Consider the following 14,861-nt stretch of genomic DNA (forward strand, 5'->3'; position numbering starts at 1 on the left):
CCTTCGCTGGCTCTGTGGAGTTAGGTTTTTTTTTTTTTTTTAATTTTTTTTTTTTTCCAAGACAGGGTTTTTCTGTATAGCCCTGGCTGTCCTGGAACTCACTTTGTAGACCAGGCTAGCCTTGAACTCAGAAATCCGCCTGCCTCTGCCTCCCAGAGTGCTGGGATTACAGGTGGGATTACAGGTGTGCGCCACTACTGCCCTGCGTTTTTTTTTTTTTTTTAAAGAATTATTTTATGTATATGAATACAATGTCGCTGTCTTCAGACACACCAGTAGAGGGCATCAGATCCCATTACAGATGGTTGTGAGCCACTATGTGGTTGCTGGGAATTGAACTAAGGACCTCTGGAAGAGCAGTCAGTGCTTTTAACCACTGAGCCATCTCTCCAGCCCCCTTGGGTCAGATTTTATCTACTGACCCTGGCCCCCTACTTGAAAAGGGGCTGAAGATAGAGCTGTGTATTTACTGCCGCCTCTGGAAAGCAGACCTGTTCGAAGCATTGTCATGAAATCATTCCCAAAAGCCAGTGGTTCCCAACTGAGGGCAGTTTTGTGATTTAGAGATACTTTTGCTTGTGGTGCTGGGAGGTAAAACTGGCAGGTAATGAAACGTAGTCAGGGGTGTTGAACTCACTGGAATGAAGGGTAGCCCCTCTGGGAGCTAGCCAGGGGACCCTGTGGGATACAGGTGTGCCTGGCAGCTGTCTGAGCCCAGTGACAGACAGCAGGGCATCATGGGGCAGGTTACTTTACTCTTGTTTGCAGACATGGCTGGATTGGTGGGGGACAGACTTAAGTTTGGCAGTCCTCTGTGACTTTATGACTTTCCTTTATCTTGGTCCATTGCTTCATGATTTCCTTTGAGCTTGATGGCCCCAAATTGAGGCTTGTGGAGAAAGTCTGCCTGTTGACTACATATCTGACCCTGCCCAGGTCCTGCTGGCTGGTCCTGGCCAGTGAGCTCTATAAGGCTGATGTGGAGGGAGCGACCCCGTTGGGATCAGATGGATGGGTAGGCTGGATGGGTAGGCAGACATGAGTCTCTAGTGGGTCTCCCTGCAGTGAAGCCGCATCCACAGCTGGGATGGGATGGTGAGTTCACAGAGACTGAGTGGGACGGGCGCAGCACAGCTGAGGAGCTTCTGGGTAGCTTGTCCGGCCTGCCTTCGTTTACCTCAGGGAGGTGATCTGTATTGTGGTGGATGTCAGACTGGTTTCCGTGAGTGCTAACGTGCTAAATCCCTGTTCTGGGTTGTCATTAAGCTGCTACCTTCCTGGGCAGTACTCCTGTGTGGTGGACTTGAGGTCCATTGAGGTAGACGCTCTAATGGACAAGCAGAGGTGATTCAGTCCACACTGTCCACTTTGGTCTTTTCTAGTAACAGCAAATGCTGCTGCTCCCCCAGGCCCGCCCCAGGGTGCTCAGCCCTGTGCTGCATGGGTGGGCAGCTAGTGGGTAGGAAGGGCACTTGCAAAGATGGAACGTGCTGACTGTGGACTGCAGCTCTCTGTAGAACGTAAAGGCTGTGTGGGGAAGTTGGGCGTATAGTCAGTAGGTGACAGAACAACATAGCTGAGTAATGCCTTCACCTACTTGTCCAGCATGAGGCTGAGTCTATCCTACTTGTTCAGATCCGGCCAGTTGTGACACATGGAGGCAGAGATAGGAGTAATGGTGTGTGGTGACTGTACCAGGAGCCCCACCCCCTCCTAAGCCCCATAGTGCTGAGGGAGCCTGGGAAATGAACACTGCTTTGAGCTATAATTGCTAAAACTGGGACTCAGGGTCACTAGACCTGTTCCAAATCTCCAGGCTGTATCTTCCTGGCTGACCTGGTATTCAGTATACTTTACTCACTGCCCTGGGGGCTTGGTCTTAGCCCCCTAGCAATTTTCCTCCTCCTGGCCTGGCCCACCTGGTGTTAGCCCCAAGCCTGCCTCTGTTTAGCCTGCCTGATGTGGTTGGCTTTGGCATTCAGCTTCAAAGCTTGTTCTTAGCACAGATTCCCCTGCAGTTTCTTGCTGGGCTGTACTAAGCAGTCTTACCCATCTGTTGGCCTTCTCTGCACAGCCTTATCATCCTGGTTTACCCACCTGGCCTCCCACCTGGCCACCCACCTGACCTGTGACCTCAACCTCTCCGTGGCATTTCCCTGGTTTTACTCACTCACTGTAGTCATCTTAGCCTGCCTGCTGTTCTTTCTTTCCTGGCTCTTGTGTTGTGGACCTGCAGACAAGGCCTCATTCTCCTGCCTTTATGGCCGCAGTTCTCACTCATCCTGCTGTACCTTCACGGCCATGAGTGGGTTTTAACCTCCTGATCTTCCTTCTGCCCTGTGCTGGGGGACCCTACCTGCCTGCTGTGTCTCTAATCCAGATTTACTCTACTGGCCTTCCCAACCTAGTCCTCCCGATTTGGCCCCTTGTACCTAGACTGGTTTTTTAAGCATTTGCTTTTTCATTTGGTAGAGCTGGAGTTGGAGCAGGGACCGTGAACATGGCTGGAAGCATCCCCTCTGACACTGCTGACAACGCAGGCCTGTCACTGTGGCTGTGGACAGCTAGATCCCCATCGGCCTGCATTAGGTTCTTCACCTGGCTAACCTCACACAGTTCTACCCACTGGGCTCATGTGGTCACCAAGTCCCATCCCTGCTCGTTCCTCCTTGAGCCCCGTGACTTTACTAGGCCCCGCCTACCGGCCTTATCCACCCAACTTCAGTATCTTAGGTTTTCCTGGTGTTATCTTAATTCCTAGCTTTAAACTTGGGTTTATATGTCTGGATTGATTGATTGATTGATTGATTGATTGATTTGCTGACCTGCCTTTAAGCTCTTACCCTTCCCTGCCTGGCCTTATAGAACCCAGCGTTCTCCTAGCATCCCGCTGCTCACATCTGTCCCTGTGTTGCCCCGTGACTTTGTTCAGCCTTCCAGCCTGGCCATGCCCACACATGGCCCTGTCACAGTGCCCAGAAGCTCGTGACAGCTCAGTTCTGTAGAAGACTAAGGTCCCTCCTGGGAGGCTTTTCTTGGCCACTGTCCTCTCCCTCACTTCTGTCACCAGCATTTTCTTTTATGGAAGAGTATTCAGATGAGAATGTAGGCTCTATGCTGCTTCTCACCTCTGGAAGTGCGTGGTCATGTACAGTTTACCTCGGTTGCTTCTCCATGGGAGAGGCCTAGCCATGATGTCCTTTTGAGGCTTGGTGGGAATAGATGTTTGCACGGTGTCCTGGAGAGGTGAGAGTGACAGTCTGGTAAGATTCCTTCCTGCTGACTTTATCAGATATGTGTTGTCTCTCAAGTATCACCTGGTGACCACTTCCCTCTGCCATCAGAGTCCTGGCTTTTATGACTGGATTTGCAGGTCATACTGTTCCAGCCATGGTGGCCACTGGGAGCAATGGAGCGAGCGTTGGGGCTCCTGCTGCTGCCAAGCGGTGACTGCTCTGCCCATATGCTTCATTTAGGCCCGGTGTGTTTAACAACTTTGGCTGTGTGGCTCTTGAGATGTCGTATTTACTGTTGTTGTTGTTGTTACTCTCTGCAGGGCAGTCTAATTGAAGCCAACGGAGAACTAAAGGTCTTTATAGACCAGAATCTTAGTCCTGGGAAAGGTAAGGGAGCCTGTTCTGGAAATGTAAGTCTGCCGATGATTGTGTGGTATGTCAATGCCTTGCTAACTGTGAGGCCCACTGCAGCACTTTGAGATGTCAGACAATTCAGGAAAGCGTGAAGAGGGAGCTAGGCGTGTGTGTTCTCTGTGCCGATGATGGCTGCTGCACCACAAGAGCCCGCGGTGCTCCCATGTGAGGTGCTCCCATGTCTTCTCAGGCTTAGGCTTATGCTGCCATGACGCGTTCAAAGTGCTGTTTTCTTAGGGAATCTGGTGCAGTAGGAGTGGTGTGTGCTGGATGGAAGACTGAGCGAGGCCCACATTATCACGATGCTTGGTGTCTACAGGAGACAGCTGCCAGGATCCTGACACTTGGCTTCCTTAGATGCCCCCCCCCCCCCCCCCCGGGTGGTGTGTCTGTCTGTGTGTCTGTTGCTTTGCCACTGTGTCCAATCCCTGTAGCGCCACATCTCCATAGTGCTAAGCTGTGTCTTCAAAGCACTGTGGCTGCACAGTGCTGTGGCACTACTAAACTTGTGGAAGAACTTGTGGAAAGGTCTTGTTGTCCCCAGAAATATTTTTGGTCAGGCCCTGTGAACATACAGCCTATGTAGGACCATGGCATGTCGGGCTGAGCTCTGTTGAATTTTAATTGTGTGCATGTGTAAGCTTAGCTAGTTTCTGTGAGGCCCAGGAAAGCGACTCCTGCCTGCAGGGGAGGCTCTGGGGTCTTGGGAACAGTGATTGTCCTGACGTAGCTTCCTGTATTGCCTTTGGTCTATACTCTGAATGTATTGAAGCCCAGGGGTCATCTGTCTCCAGCCCCCAGTGGTCCACTGCTTTGTCCTCTCTGGTTCTCCCGGTGACTTCCTAACCCTCAGAATGGGCATAGAAGTGAGAGGATTTGCCCTCAGTCTTAACACACCCAGATCCAAGGGCTGCATGGTCCCTGCCCCTCTGTGGGACACAGAGGACCTTCAGTCATGAGGAATGTGCAGGCCTGTGTGTCTACCAAGGCTGGTTCCTTTTTGTTTGTTTAGTAGGGATCGGGCAGTGTCTGGTGCAGGTATGGGGGCTTCTTATTTAAATGGTTGGCACCATTCTCCTGTGCTTGCAAGAAATGAACTTGGATGTCACTCGAGGAACAGTGGGACTTCAGAAGTTTCAGGCACAGAGTTTCTCACCCAAGTGATAGAACTGAAGCAGCAGCCTCTTTTCCCTGGGACTGATGCTCCCTCTGCTGTGGTCTGCCAAGCCCGGTCACCCTTCCCACGCTTTTCATGCACGGGTGATAAGACGGCCTTGAGCTAAAGTTGACCTGTAGGCAGGGTTAGGACGTGAGGCGTGTGCGTCTGCATGGCACAGTCAGCTGTTCACTTCCTTTGACTCCTAGCTTGTCAGCCATGACAGACAGGTTCCGCACCTGCATGGGCTTGGGGCAGGTGGTGCTCACTGCATTAGCTGGCATCCGGCACTCTGCCTGGTCCACAGGGTCATGTCACCTCGGGACCAGCTGCTTGAACCCACTGTCATGGATGCTGTACGCTGACGCTATTGTGGAGTTCTCATGTTTGGGAAATGCACAGTGATGGTCCCCTTTCCTTCAGACCTTCTTCCCTTCTTAGTTTCTGGTGACCATCCTAGAGAATAAGCCTAGATGGCTGTCTGTCTGTCAGTCAAGTCAGATATGCAGTCCTCACTCCTGACAGGTGCCCAGGACAGTGAAAATGGAGGCTTCTGAGAGGCCTGGGGACATACTTGTATAAAGATAGTGCCACGAGGTGAGAAGCCCAGGCACTTCCTAGTACGTATGAATTCTTGGTCCTGGGCTGTCCAGACACTGCCCCTCTTTAGCACATGCAGAGCCTTGTGTTCTGTGCTGCTGGAACAGCAGTAAGCTTTCCAGAGGTGCCATGGGAGTGAGGCTAGAAGAGCTGTCTTCACTAGGAAGTTCCTTTGCCTTTGCTTCTCAGCCTGGGCGTGCAGATGCTAGTGCACAACACTAGGAGTGCAGTGCTGTTCACTGTTTTCTTGGTTGGTGAGGTAAAAAGCCTGGAGTATCGTTTATAGCATTATGTTGGAAACACCCTACTCCACCCCTTGTGTCTCTCCTCTGTTCTTTCTTTCCTCTCTTTTCTTTATTCGCGCGCGTGTGTGTGTGTGTGTGTGTGTGTGTGTGTGTGTGTGTGTGTGCAGTCACTAGGCAGGTGTTCTGCACCGTGCCCTGTCCCGGGATCCCTGGAATAGCCAGCACTGCCTGTACAGTAGAGAGCAGTGAGCAGGAGCTGGCCCGGGGGTGAGGGGAAGCTGGGGTGTGTGAAGGCAGGCTTCTCTCACATCCTTCCTGTGGTTCTCTTATCTGGTCCCTATGGTTGGTTCACAGTCTCCTCAAGGCCTTCAGGGCAGGTACATGAGTACACAGAAGTTCTGTGCATGGGTAACCTGGCAGGCAGTGGTGGGCCTATCTCAGAGAGGGACTCTTCCTTGATGGGAAACCAGTGAGATGTTGTTGCTTTGGTGCTCTTAAGCCCAGGGAAGCTGTAATCTGTTGTTTCCTCATCCAGACCAGCCATTCACACCCTGGTCTCCTAGCACTGTAGAATGAAGGCTCAGGGCCACCGATGTCACCTTGCAAAAGGACATTTTTAGTCCCGCTGTTCCTGTCAACGTCCACCAGGGAATTGGAGATGGGAATCTTCATGTGTGCACATGAAGAGGGGTTTTGGTTGTGGGCTGCATGGAGGTGTGGATGCTAATGTTAGGGAGACCTTTATACAGGAAGCCTCTGGCTTGCTTGTAACGCTGTCACCTGGTTAAATGAGACCTACCAGCATTGTGATTGTCTGTTTTACTTAAAGGTGTAAGTCTCTACAGAGGTTGCTACACTGGCGTGCCAGAGAGTAGTGGGCGAGTTGACTCAGCAGACAGATACGTGAGGCTGGCCTTTACAGTCTTTGTGACTCAGAACCCCTTTCCCCAGAGAAGTACAACAAATCCACAGCACTTGCACTGCCGAGCTCAGTCTGAGCAGTAAGGCAGTGTGGCTGTCCTGGCTGCTTCTGACTGACTGCAGCGCAGCGCTTGGTAGACTCTCATGCCGTGTGTTGCGTGCGCTCACTGCTCCTGGTGGTGGCTTGGTCTTGGAGATGCTGGCCCTGGGTTGGTCACCACACTTCCTGTCTGCCAGTGGGTTCCAGCTGCTCGCGTCCTACCAGCCTGTGGTGGTGTTGGGTTTTCAGATTTCTCTGCTACCATGACTATCCTCTTACCTCTGTGACTCTGAATCGCCCACAGGCTTCTGCCGAGGACCTCACTTTACTGTCAGGGACCCTTCCAGAACTCCGTACCCGTGTCACTGCCACTGAAATTCCTAATATGGTGGATGCTTCTCAGTTCTCGGTTTCCTTCCTTTCCCAGGGCACTAGCACAAGCACATCTTCTCTGGCCTAGCAGCTGGGGGAGTGGGCTTCCTGGAGTACCACCAGCGCTTGCCAGGCTCGGCTCAGCGTGTGTGTGTGTGTGTGTGTGTGTGTGTGTGTGTGTGTGTGTGTGTTGGTGTGTGTGTGTTGGTGTTCCTGGAGACTCAGAAGGAAGAAAGCCATGTTCTAGACTTCGACTTCCATGTACCCACCAGCAGCCCAGCATGTAGGTGCACCCATCAGAGCCTTACAAACCGGCGTCATTCTGTGTCCTTAAAGTGGGTGAAATAGTTTTTGGTAGGCTTTGAAGGAGGCACGGGTGGCCAAGAGGAACATGAGGTTTTGTTAGTGACTGGAACCTCAGAGATGTCCCCAAACCTGGTAGGATTCTCTGGAAAAGGTAAGGGCAGGGCTGGAGATGGCTCCACAGTTAGGATCACTGCTATTGCAGAAGTTCCTGTGCTTTTTAGTACCCACACATCAGCTCCCATCCATCCACAACTCCAGGTCCAGGGACTTGGATGCCCTCTTCTGGCCTTCTCAGGCACTGCACACATGTGGTGCACAGGCATGCAGGCAAAACAGGAAGTGAAAAATGGATCAAACCAGTAAAGGTGCTTGTTAGAGTTCTCTCACAGTGCTAATAATAAGCATGCACGCCGTGCCCTTGTGCATGTTAGGAAGACCAAAAACAGAGCTGCCACAGAATCCATCCTCTCCTCTGGTGGGCTCTTCTCAAGGGAGTGATGGTCATTGTTGTGAAGACACCCACCTACTGCAGTCCTGCTCACAAGGTACAGAAACAACTTGTATCTGTCAATGGCTGAGTGGATAAAAAACTGGGGACTTGAATGTTCTAAAAACGTTGAGATTTGCCACTGTGGAGGTGAGCAGGCGGGATGCTACACTAAGACAGTAATCCAGAAGAAGAAAGGTGCTGTGTGCTCCCACTTATATAGCATTGAAGCAGCAATAGAGTGTAGAGAAAGCACGGCCATTTACCTGGGATTGGGCTAGAGAGAGAGCAAATGGGGGTGTGGGCAGAGCGTGTGGTAGGGGCCTGTCGTCACTCAGTATGAGGTGAGTTTTTGTTTTTGTTTAAGATTACTTATTTATTATATGTAAGCGCACTGTTTTCAGATAGCCCAGAAGAGGGCATCTGGTCTCATTGCAGATGGTTGTGAGCCACCATGGGGCTGCTGGGATTTGAACTCAGGACCTCCAGGAGAGTAGTCGGTGCTCTTAATTGCTGACCACCTCGCCAGCCCCACTGTGAGGTTTCTAAGCACCAAACGGTTTTGTGTAGAATTTCTGCTGAGATGTGTTAGCGCTCTTGTCCCTAAAGCAATAGCCAGCATGGCTGAGAGGCAAAGGGTATGTTGACTTGTGTTACTATGGCAACTTTCTAATATTTGAGCGAGTGTCATGGCATCATGTTTTCTTAAGGCACATGTGATTAAATACACAGTAAGCTGGGTAGTAGACACTTACCTGGTGTGTCCAAGGCCTTGGAATATATTCCCAGCATTAACTTTTAAAACTTTTATATGTATGTGTGTTTGGGTGCATATACATATGTGCAACACTTATGTGCCTGTTGCCTTTAGAGGCCAGAAGAGGCTTTGGATCCCCTGGAGTTCTGTGCGCTAGTTGTGAGTCACCCTGAGGGATGGTATCACATCCAGGCCTCTTTAAGGGCGGCAAGTACTGCCAGCCACCCACTGAGCCGCCTGTCTAGCCTCTAGTCGATGTTGTCTTGTTTTGCCCAAGTGTGAGTGTGTGAGTGAGATCGTGCGTGCGCGCACACAAGTGCACACTGATTTGTGCACACTGACTTCCCATGGTGGCTGTCTGTTGCATTCTCCCAGCAGTGTGTGAGTTTGCTTCCCCTGCAGGCCCCTGCGCTTGCTTGCAGGTTTCTTGGCAGTAGCCATTCCGGCAGCTCAGGTGGGAATAGTGGGATCTCCTTGCTCCGTTATTGATTAGTTTATTTGTTCTTTGTTGTTAAGGATTTTTTGGTTTGTTTGTTTGTTTGTTTTGTAGATGAGTAACCGGCAAAGATTTCCTCTAGTTTTGTAAGCCTTCTCTTCCCTGGTGATTGTCTGCTCTAAAGAAGCTTCTAAGTCACATGTAATCCAATCCCAGAGTGATTTCCCACGCGGTCTGAGTCCTTTTTAGAAAGCCCTTGCCTGCCCCTGTAGCTGTCATCCCGTTTTCATCGTGCATGCTCACAGCTTGAGGCTTGCACTGACCTAAGGTGGTTAGTGCACTTTGAGGGACTTTAGTGCAGAGTGATTCTGCTTCAGTCCTTTGCACACCGAGATGCGGCTTTCATAGCGCTTTTGGGGAGCTGCCTTTTCTATAGTGTAGAGTTTGGTGATTTTTTTTTTTTTGTTGAAAAATAAGTGTCCGTGGCCCCTTGGATTTATCTCTTTGTCTTGTGTTATGATCCACTGGTCTGAGCACCCGCCTGTTACTGTGTGGCTGTGCCTTTAGCTTAGGGCTCCTTCGTCCCTGAGGCCGGGCACCACTGCCTAGGGATTCCTTGCAGGGATTCCTTGCAGCAACTGCATTTCTAGCTCTGGACAGAATGCTGTTGGTGTTTTGGTGGGTCTGCGTTGAACTGAACAGTTTTTTGATAATGGGGCCATTTACTTAAAACTATTGTTATCTTTAGAAGGTGTGCTTGCTTGGCATGTGCAAGGCTCCGGGTTTGAGCCCTAGAGCACACCCCAGAAAGAAAACCAAGCAAAAACCAGGAAGTCTCACTTGTGGATTCTTTGGCTAAGGTCGGGTGAGCCAAATTCCAGGTTTTACAATTTCATAATTTGCTGCCTTAAATCTGCAGAGAGATAAGGCTGTGGTTTACAATGGCAAAAATATGAATGCAATATTTGGTATCTTTCTCTGGATTTTAGCAATTCATACAGCTATATTTAAAAGCATTTTTCTCTGAAAGGTCTTTATAATATGTTTTATATTGAGACACTTTTTAAAGTGAGAGTAGCTTCAGGCCATGGTCTGACTTTTCTCTTATAGCTGAAAAATCAACCTTCCCTGGGGATTCCGCGTGTCAGGCTTTGTGAGGAAAACACATTAGGTGATCTACTTTATTTTGCCACATTAAAGCAAAGAATTGGCCATTTCATCTTGTAGACAGCCACTGGGGAGGTTCAGTGGCTAGTTGGTGCCTACTGTAGAGTGGACCCTGGTCCCCAGGCCTAGGACCTTCCTTAGCCAGTGCCCCAGAGAGGGAACTAGAGGAGGGCTCAGGACCAAGTTTAGGGATGGGACATTTGTGACTGAGCCATAGGTCTATAAATCAAAACTAGGGAAGTTGAGTTCTTGATAGACACACTGTCTTCCTGGAACTGCCCCTTCTAACCTCAGCTCAGAGAAGCAGTTTGACTCTTAACCCGTGTCATTGTGTTCCAGGTGTGGTATCTCTTGTAGCTGTGCACCCATCCACAGTGAACACACTTGGAAAGCAGCTTTTGCCAAAAACCTTCGGACAGTCCAATGTCAATATCACACAGCAAGTGGTAAGTGGTAAAAAGCGTGAGCCTCAGGTCTGAGCACAGATGGGCTGGGTGTGGGCCGGCCAGGCTGCTGTGGGCTGTGCTGGGCACCGTGAGGAGGCTCCTCATAGGCGTGACTTTCCTCTCGGTGTGTTCTGAGTCCTGAAAATGCACAGTGCTTTCTGTTGTGCACACAGCGTTTAGCCTCCCCGTCGTCAGTGTGCTGTCTGTGTCAGGGTATCTGAGGCCCCTGAACACACAGCAGAAACCTGGTGGACGAAGGAGGACATCCCAAGGCCTGAGCAGCTGTCCACTCCATGGCTTCAGTTGCCAGCTCTGTGGCCTTTTCTCTATAGCCCCTGTCTCCTAGCTGTGATGGGTTGGAAGAAGGGTGTGGCTGTGTAGCTGTGACCACAGGAAGGATCCAGCACCGAGCCCCTTTCTTCATCGAATAATGTATTAAAGATGAGTTCCTGTAGAGCCTTGCAGCCTCCCTTAGTGTGACTGCAGTGGGCTTACTTGTCTCTGGAGCTTTAGTCAGTGGTGTCTTAGCACAGCTACCTAGTAGTGGACAGATTTTTGTCTTTCATCCAGTGACTTTGTTCTGGGTTTCCCTCCCCCAACCTCTAGATAGATGTTCTGGCTTCTCCTGGGAAGCCTGAAGCTTAGTGACCTCGGGCCTCCCTGCCCACATGCTGACGTTGCCACGGTGTCTTGCACGCACCTGCCTCATGTCTTGTGAGGATGGCCTGAAGACCCTCAAGTAATCATGGGGCCTTAGGACTCTGTAGCTTAACATTTTTAGAATATACTTTATGTTTTGTTCTGATTTTTATATATTAAGTGAACACTCGTGGAGGTCAGAGGACAGCTTGCAGGAATTCCTTTTCCTCCATCTTGTCTGTTCTGGGGAATGGACTTGGTGGTTAGGCTTCGTGGCAGGTGGCTTTATCACAAACCCCTCTGCTGCCTTTCATAGGTGTCCCCAGATGGCTCTTATCTGCTGTGCTTTTGCCCCTGTTGTTGGGGCATCTCTGCAGTGCAGTCGGGCTCTACAGAGAGAGCGGTCATACCATATCACTAGTGTTCCGATCATCCGGGCACCCGCCTCCATTTCATGTGCAGCATTCACATTCACTGCCTCTTGTCAGTGGAGTCTGGGCACTGCAGTTTTTCATTTAAAATTTCTCTGTCCGAGTGTTGTGCCTGCATTGTACATGTGCACTGCGTGTGTGCTGGGTCCCCATGGAGCTCAGAGGAGGGCATCATATCTCCTGGCACTGGAGTTGTAGGTGCCTGGGAGTCCCCATGTAGGTTATTGAAAATTAAACCTAGGTTCTTGGCAAGCATAGCAAGTGCCCGTAACCAGTGAACCATCTTTCAAGTCCTTCATGATGTTTGTTTGTTTGTTTTACTTGAGATGAGGTGTCATGTACCACTGGCTGGCTTGAAAATCATTTTGTATAAATCAAGCTGGTCTTGAATTCCTGGAGGTTGATTTCTTGCCTCCCCCCTCCTCCTGAGCGTCAGGATTAAGGGTATGTGTCATCATACCTTTGAGCCCTGGAGTTTTAAGTGTCATGGCTGTGGTGAGGGCTCTGGGCTCTAAGGACCCTGCAACCCTGTGGGTGAATTGAGAAGAAACTGTTCTTACTGTTTAAACTTTATTGATCTGAAAGTCAGCATCTGTGGGATTGAACTTGGTTGGAGGGTGTGCTGATTACTGTTTGTGCTTGCTCTGTAGTGGGTCAGGGCTTACGTGCTGCCAGCACTTCCTTGGTTTTTTTTTTTATTTGGTGGTTCTAGGAGTAAACCTAGGACCTCACCTGTCCTCAGCCTGGCATGTGCCAAGGACCCTTAAACTGTTTTATATCTCAGAGGTTTGAGGAGATGGCTGGACTGACTGTAACTGACTGTAACTGGAGATGATAGTTAAATATTGTGTGTATGCGGTGTGTGACCTGGGCAGATGCTGGGTCCCTGGCGCTTGCTCACCAGAGACTCTTGGACTAGGCTGTTAGGAGGGTTGGGTGTGTAGTATTGAAGCTTTGACAGATGTCTCTGTTAAGCACAGAGGTGTCTGCCTTGCTGGTTTGCACTCTTTGGGCTCTGCCTGTGGCTTCATGGTAAAGCCTATCTAGCCTTCCTTTTAGCATTTTCTCTTCCCTGAACCTTTCTAAATTTGTAGTTTGCTTTTGTCATTAAATTTTTTATTTGGTGTAACTAGTAGCATCATGCAGTGTACAAGAATGGTCAGCTTTTATCATTTGAAATTAAGGTGCAAAATGAATCCTTAGGAAGGCTTGAGAGGAGACTTGTTTTGGAAGACCTTTTGTTTGGGTATTGGGTGTTGCTTGTTGACAGAATGCTTGTCTAGCATGTGGGATCCTGTGGGTTCCATCCTTAGCAAGGCAAGGACGGATCAGCAGGACGCCTGGACTTGCTTGAAAGCTGGAGAGGGGCTGGGGTGGTGTGAGCCCTCTGAGATCCCGTGCTGGCTTCACCTGGATCTCCCAGTCTGGTTCAGTCCTCAGCATATGCCACTCAGCGGTCATGTGGCTTGCTGGACCTTGCTGGCACTCTGCGTCTAGAAGACAGGTTTGAACCAGTCTCAGTCCCAGCAGTAGTGACCATAGGAAAAGCTCTGCTTGTGACCTGGCCTCTTTTTCTTCATGTGAATCAGGGATTACCCCGAGGAATAGCAACCAGAGAACCTAGAAGTAGCTATGTGGTGTCTGAAGGGCCAGTGTCCCTGGGAACTTCTGCATGCGCCCTACATGTGTCCCTACGTGTGTGCAGATGGTAGGACATGAGCACACCAAGGGTACTATGGCCCTTTTCCCCAGTGTCGGGTACAGATGGAATGGGACCCACTTCCTGCCAGCGTGGCTATGCTCCCCAGGGCTTTGTCTGTAGCCTCTGTATCTGGCCATGCCATCAGGGAGTTGCTACTTTACAACCTAGTTTTCCTCTGTCTCCTTGAGGCCTGGGCACCCGACTCTCCTCGTGCCTTTTCCTCCTTTCCATCCACGTGCTCATGTTTCCTTGGGTGGTTTCTCATTTTCTTTTCTTGCCTCCGTGGCCTCCCAGTGCTGCAGTTGAACTTTGTTTTTGCTGAGCATGTGCACATGAAGGGCGGCATGTGTAGACAGCCATGGGCACACCGGGCTGAGTGTATGCCAACCATGCGGTGCGTGAAGGGGGAGCCTTAAGTGTATGGCGGCTAGGGCGCAGGGGCCAGGTAGGTAGCTCCTGCATGCACCATTCTCCTCCTGTCTGTTGTCAGTCCACAGAGAAGATGCGTGTGCCTGAGGGTTGGGAGCTCACTGTGTAGTGTGTGTCCTGATGGATGTCAGTCTCAGTGAGGAGCGAGGCTGCCTGTTGGCCACCTGGCCCTTCTGGGCACAGCATATCAACAAGTGCTGTGTGGGAGCAAGTGAGTCTTCAGATCAGTCATTTGGCACCTCTGCGTGGTCAGTGGGTAAAGCCGCCCCAGTGCCCTTGTGTACATGCACAGCTGCAGGATGCAGGCTTGCTGGGCGTCTTCTCAGGGGTGGTGGTTTTGGTGCTTCAGAGTAGACTGAGGTCGCCCATGAGCTCCAGAACCTTTTGTGCAGCCTTCATGCTGGTGTGGGATGTGTGGATGTGACTGGCTGACAAGCAGTACTGGAATGTGAAGCTCTTACTGTCTGTGGGGTGGGGAGGGGCTCCCCATTCCCACCTGAGAGAGTCAGCTAAGATGAACTTCACTTCTTGTGTGGCCTAGTGCTCCCAAAGTGTACCCACACCTTCACTGGGCAGAGGAGGAGGATACTGTGGATCCAGGACCTCAGTTCAGTTCCCCCGGGGATATCCCCATAAGAATTTGATCATTGAAGTACTTTGTAGTTTGGGATTTGCCAGAGGTCTTTTTGATTTAGAGTTATGTATGTAGCAATATTTTTGACATTGAGACATTCATCGTCAGAACAGGACAGTTGTCTGTCTCCAGAAGAACAGGTTTGTGTGTTAACTGAGGGAACCAAAACAGTCGCCCTCTTCCCAAAGGACAGCAAAGACATCGCTATAAGAGCGGTCGCCTCGTCGGCTCTCTCTGCTCTCGTGGAACTGGCTACCTGACCAAGAGCCACCACCTGGTCGGGTGAACTGTTGCTGACTGTGTTCCCAACATAGCCGCCTGTCCCTTTCTTGTCCTGATGATCTTTGGATCCTGGGGTCCCTCATAGACAGTAGAAAAAGGTATTCCTGACAGGACAGTCAAGTACCATTTCCTCTTGGACAGAGGGTGGTGCCACTTGGGAG

General features: G+C 50.5%; 1 protein-coding gene across 2 annotated transcripts in view; it reads left to right on the forward strand.

Moving 5' to 3' along the window:
- The window catches only part of Tfdp1 (transcription factor Dp-1), a 37,833-nt gene that overhangs the window by 14,025 nt on the left and 8,947 nt on the right, over positions 1-14,861 (forward strand). For both annotated transcript variants that reach the window (XM_052161888.1, XM_052161889.1), the window contains exons 3-4: positions 3,557-3,623; positions 10,477-10,583. In XM_052161888.1, the coding sequence (XP_052017848.1) occupies positions 3,557-3,623; positions 10,477-10,583 (174 nt within the window). The remainder of the gene's footprint in view (positions 1-3,556; positions 3,624-10,476; positions 10,584-14,861) is intronic.

Source organism: Apodemus sylvaticus, chromosome 18, assembly GCF_947179515.1.
Source record: "Apodemus sylvaticus chromosome 18, mApoSyl1.1, whole genome shotgun sequence".
Classification (NCBI taxonomy): domain Eukaryota; kingdom Metazoa; phylum Chordata; class Mammalia; order Rodentia; family Muridae; genus Apodemus; species Apodemus sylvaticus.